This window comes from Nicotiana sylvestris, chromosome 5, assembly GCF_000393655.2.
Source record: "Nicotiana sylvestris chromosome 5, ASM39365v2, whole genome shotgun sequence".
In the NCBI taxonomy this organism is placed as follows: Eukaryota; Viridiplantae; Streptophyta; class Magnoliopsida; order Solanales; family Solanaceae; genus Nicotiana; species Nicotiana sylvestris.
Genome location: NC_091061.1, coordinates 147,203,931 through 147,209,179, shown reverse-complemented (window position 1 = coordinate 147,209,179; position 5,249 = coordinate 147,203,931). Strand labels below are relative to the sequence as shown.

The window sequence follows — 5,249 nt, the reverse complement described above, 5'->3', positions numbered from 1 at the left end:
ATTATGTCCAAACACCCATAAAATCTAATCGATTCAACTATTTAAAGATAAAAGTCCCATTCCTCTTGATGAACAATGAATGATCTAGGTTGCTTTATTTGAACTCACACTGCACCAAGGCCTCTATTAGCTTTAGGTATCCATTGTCTACTTGATTGTTTCAGACCATAGAGAGATTTTACAAGTTTACATAATGACCCAGAATCCCCCTGACTTGTAAAACCTTGTGGCAAGTGCATATAGACCTCATCATATAAGTTGGCTTACAAAAATGCATTATATACATTTAGCTGATGAACTGGCCAATTGTGCATTGCTACCAAGGAAAGTACAGTTCCCACAATGGTGATCTTAACTATAGGAGAGAAGGCCTCATTGTAATCAAGACCCTCCATTTGATTTTAGCCTTTAGCTACCAACCTAGCTTTGAATCTCTCCACATCACTATTGTCTTGCAAAGCTTGAATCTCAGCATGCATAGTTTCAACCCATCTTACATCCTTAGAAGCTTCCTAAAAGGTTTTGGGCTCAAGAACAGAAGAGAAAACACCCAAGTATGCCTGGTAAGAAAGAGAAAGATCATCATAGGAAACATAGTTATGGATTGGATATAAGACATTATTAACTGATTTCTTTATGGTGACATAATCTGCCAGCCAAACAGGTTCTTTAGATTCCCTTTGTGATCTTCTAAGGGGATCAGGATATATTCCTATAACAGGAGGAGAAGGGAAGGTTGTGATAGCCTCTAAATCATTGATCATAGAAGAGGAGCTTTCAGTGGTAACGAAAGTTTGATCTTTAGCAGTATGTGAATGTGCAATGCTGGTTGAATTATGCACTGCTCAAGATCGGGAATGATATCACCTGCATTTTGATATGAGACACACAGTTGCACCAATAGGATCTTCTGTATTTGCACCTTCAGTACCAGAATCATCAACAGTAGTGCTGGAAATACATGGACAAATTTGCTTCCTTAAGTCGAGTTTTTAGTCAAAATTGTCCCTTATCTTTTGGGGTAGGTCTAACTTTGTCCTTTATCTATTACCTAGAGCACCTATTGTCTTTTAAGTTAGCAAAAGTTAAGCAGGTTTAGTCCATTTAAAAGAAAACCCAAATGCATACCTAAAAACTAACGGTAGTTTCACTGAATCAACTGGGTAAAGAGACTTTCAATACGCAAATTCTGTAGAACCGATGTAGTGAATCATAAGAGTTATTTTTGTGTCATTTTGTTTCGCAATTTCCAAACACTAGTTAGGTGATCTTTCAAAGATAGATTGGGTTAATAGGTGTAGATGTGTAGTTTACGGGCAGGAGCAAATCCAAAGTATAAATACACCATATCCTCGTCGCTTGATTTGATAAAATTCACTCAAGATCAAAAGCTCATCCACCATTCCTCATTAATCTGGATATGGGGAAAAATAATTTTTTTAGTTCCCTTTCTTTGTCCCTCTTCTATTCTCTTTCGATCAAAATTTAGAAGAAAAAAATGACAAGGCAAAGTTAAAGTTGCTATTACAGGCAAATTGTATGTATAGCAGCACGAAAAGAAAGATGTGGCTATTTGGGAAAAAATGGAATTGGGATTTCAAAGAAGAATAAGTGAAGAACAGTCCGGTCAAAGTCTCTTTTTTCACCACTGCAGATAAAGACTCATGCATCTTTCATTTAAATTAGGACTCTTCGTTTGAATTCTTTTAGGTAGACTAAAACTGATCAACTTTAGCAAACTTAAAGGATAATAGGTGCTCAAGGTAATAGGTAAAGGACAAAGTTAAACCTACCCCTAAAGATAAAGAACAATTTTAGCTAAAAACTCATCATTTTGAACTTTAAAGGGAAACATAGATTCTCTGAACATCACATCTCTATTGATAAAGAACTTGTGTCTATCTAAATCATAGAGGATGTATCCTTTAGTGACACAAAAATATCCCATAAATACTACCTTGACAACTCTACTAGGAAACTTATCAGTCTTAGGTAGGGCGTTTGCAAAACATAAACACCCAGTGTTTTTAGATGAGAAATAGAAGGCTTCTTGCCAAAGAACAACTCATATGGTGACTTACCATCAAATGCTTGTGATGGTAGCCTGTTAACAACATATGTTGCAGCCAGGGCACAATGTCCCTTGAATTCCATTGGGATATGACCTTGAAATTTGAAAGCCCTTGCAAATTCAAGTAGGTGTATGTGTTTTCTCTCAGCTACATCATTTTGTTGAGGTGTATAAACATGGATTTTCTGGTGAACTATTCTCATAGACTTACATAGGTCTTGCGTTGCTGAATTCACAAACTCTCCACCATTATCAGACCTAATTATATGTACTATTCTATTGAATTGTGTTTGTATCAGCTTAAGAAATGACTTTAAAACAATCATAACATCAACTTTTAAATTGCAAGAGAAAGATCCAAGTCATACGGGAGTAATCATCTACAACTGTGAGGAAGAATTTATTACCATCAAATGTTGGTGTATTGCAAGGTCCCTAACATCTAAATGCAGCAATTGAAAAGTTCTAGTAGATTTAGTACCGTTCAATGAAAAAGGTTGTCTTACATGCCTATCCTTTGGACAAACATCACAACTATCTATTACAGACTTACAATCTTCTAATTTATATCCAAGCAGTTCCTTTAGAGATCCTCCAGATGCATGTCCTAACTTTTTGTGCCATATAAATATATCCTCCTTTACTATCTATACACTTAATCCTTTTACGGTTGGTTGTGTATTATTTCCAGAGAAGCTTTTGGGACCAGCAAGTAAAGTCTATTTTTCTCCCTACCAATCCTCCCCTCCCCCACCTTCCCATTTGAGAGGTCCTGAAATAGGCAAAAATCAGGGTAAAAGGAGACAAAGAAATGTAAGTCTCTTGTTATCTTATTGAGTGCTGAGTGCGAGTGATAAGTGATGGGGTGATACTGCTGTGAGGTTGTATTTATTTGCGTTGTTGCTGTATTTATCTGTTAAATTTCTTTGTGGCATTTACTGATTTATGAAATTTACCTGTTTATTTCTGTTTATTTTTTTTTAAAATTGTAAAAATAAATAATTGGACTGCTTTACTTAGCTCGTCACTACTACTCAGTTCCTTAGTTAGAGCGCGGCGATCGTTGAGTTCAGGCCGGCTATCTGTGGAGATTGCAATGTAGCTGCTAGTGTCCGCAGGACCTTATTATTCCTCTTGTCATTTCTTCTTTTGGATAGTTAGACAGTTTATATATCTTACTTTATAGTTTTAGACGCTCATGACTTAGTGACACCCAAATGTTTGGGGCTCGTTTCCGTATTTTTCTATATTATATTTAGAGTTGATTTAGTTTATGAAAAATTTAAATGTTGAAATATTTTATTAACTTCTTATAATCGATTTAGTAGTAATATTTTGGGAAGTAGGCTTGCCTTGTAACACGATAGGCGTCATCACGATCATGGTTAAATTTTGGGTCATAGCACCTGAGGACTTAAGAAATTACTTTTCCACCCCTTTATCTTAGTTTTAACCCTTTCTTTATTAAACGCTGGCATTTGTTTCTTTGATCTCTCAACTACCACAGGTAATTAAGCCAAGATATAACTGTATGGGTCGAAATCAGAACAGGAATGTCACACCTCCTTTTTGCGCGCCCGCCCCGAAGGGTTAAATGCGCGAGGGAGTTTTTCCAATTTAAGTGACAATATTCGAAATGGGATTATTTATTTAATTCAGAGTCGCCACTTGGGAAAGGTTTGGCTTTTGGTGTCCCAAGTCACCGGTTTATCTTGAATCCCAAATCGAGGAAATTTTCGACTTTTCCAAGTGAAGTCTGCGAACCAGAAATTCTAAGTAAGGAATTCTGTTGACCCGAGGGAAGGTGTTAGGCACCCTCGAATCCCGTGGTTCTAGCACGGTCGCTTAAATTGTTATAATGGCTAAATATCCGATTTAAATACATGTTGTGACCTATGTGCTTTTATTAAGTTTCAATCGCTTTTATTATTATCAATTATTTTACAGAATTGCAACGTCGTGAAAATGCGTCTCGAACCACGTCACAATCAATGCACCCGTGATTGTCGACACATTTGGACTTCATTGAGATTTGGATTTGGGTCACATCAATGTGCACCCGAATTTAAGAATGTGATTTAATTAAACCGCGCCAACAGAGTCTAACGCGCTATTATCTTTGTAGAAGGCCATGAAATTTATTAAATGGCCCATCCTGAATTCTAGATAATTATCAAGGTTATTTATTGAGGGCCCCGCGATTTACATCTCATTTGGCGAGGCTCGTCTCATTATTTTAGAAGGAACATCCTAAAACGGTTACATTTCTGATGTGTTTATCTCTTAAAAATAGAAGAAAAGATACGTGCTATTTTAACTATGTGTTTGGCCCAAATCCGGATTTTAGCTAATCGTCCGATTAACCATTTACGGACTGAAAAAAAAACATTGTACCTTATGCAAACATGTTCTGAACTTGATAAAATAAATGTATATGGGATTGATGAAATGCTACGACTGTTACAAGAACTCCCTAACTTTGACTTATTCAGACAAGATTAATTAGAATTGCTTATTTAGGAAATGCGACTAGTGGTATTTGAAACACATCCTGTAAACTGCTTCATGCAAAACGAAACTCAAGAGTTTGAAACTGTATTGTCTTTAGCTAGAGTTAAACAATCATTTGCCCTTACATATTCGAAACATGCTTAAATAGAGAGTTTGAGTTAACAATTGTATTAAAATGGCTGCACATTTCATGGATTGTATTTACATCTTATGTACTACTAAGCGAATAAAATGTCACAGTTTCAGATTGACATAAACTTTAATTAAGTACAACCTTACTAATGTGTCTCTATTAGGCTAATCAGACCAAGAAACTACAAATCTTAACAACATTAAAAGGCAATTCATAAGCAATACAACAGGTGGCTTCTAAATCCTTCAAATCTTTTGATTCATGCTTTCATTGCTACATCAAATGCGAGTCTTAGTATGTACCTGGATATTGGATACAAACAGAAGGAGCAAGGGGTCAGTAGGGCAATAGCAGCGACACCAAACAACAGCAGTAACAGCAGGTACCCAAATAGAACAGAAATCCCAGTGCAAGAGGCCAATAAAGCCAATGGAGGAGAGGCAGAATGAAACAAATTCCCAGTAGTAATGGAATCAGAGAATCAAGCAATCCAATCCCAGGGGAAACCAACAACACAAATCCAAACAATAGACT

The 5,249-nt window shown here is 36.3% G+C and overlaps 1 protein-coding gene across 1 annotated transcript; it reads right to left on the bottom strand.

Moving 5' to 3' along the window:
• Positions 1-512: 512 nt before the first annotated feature.
• Positions 513-2,274, bottom strand: LOC138869465 (uncharacterized). The gene is made up of 3 exons (XM_070147085.1): positions 1,958-2,274; positions 868-951; positions 513-825 (listed from the first exon to the last, which is right to left on the bottom strand). The coding sequence occupies exons 1-3, from the start codon at positions 2,272-2,274 to the stop codon at positions 513-515; spliced, it is 714 nt and encodes a 237-aa protein (XP_070003186.1).
• Positions 2,275-5,249: the final 2,975 nt, after the last annotated feature.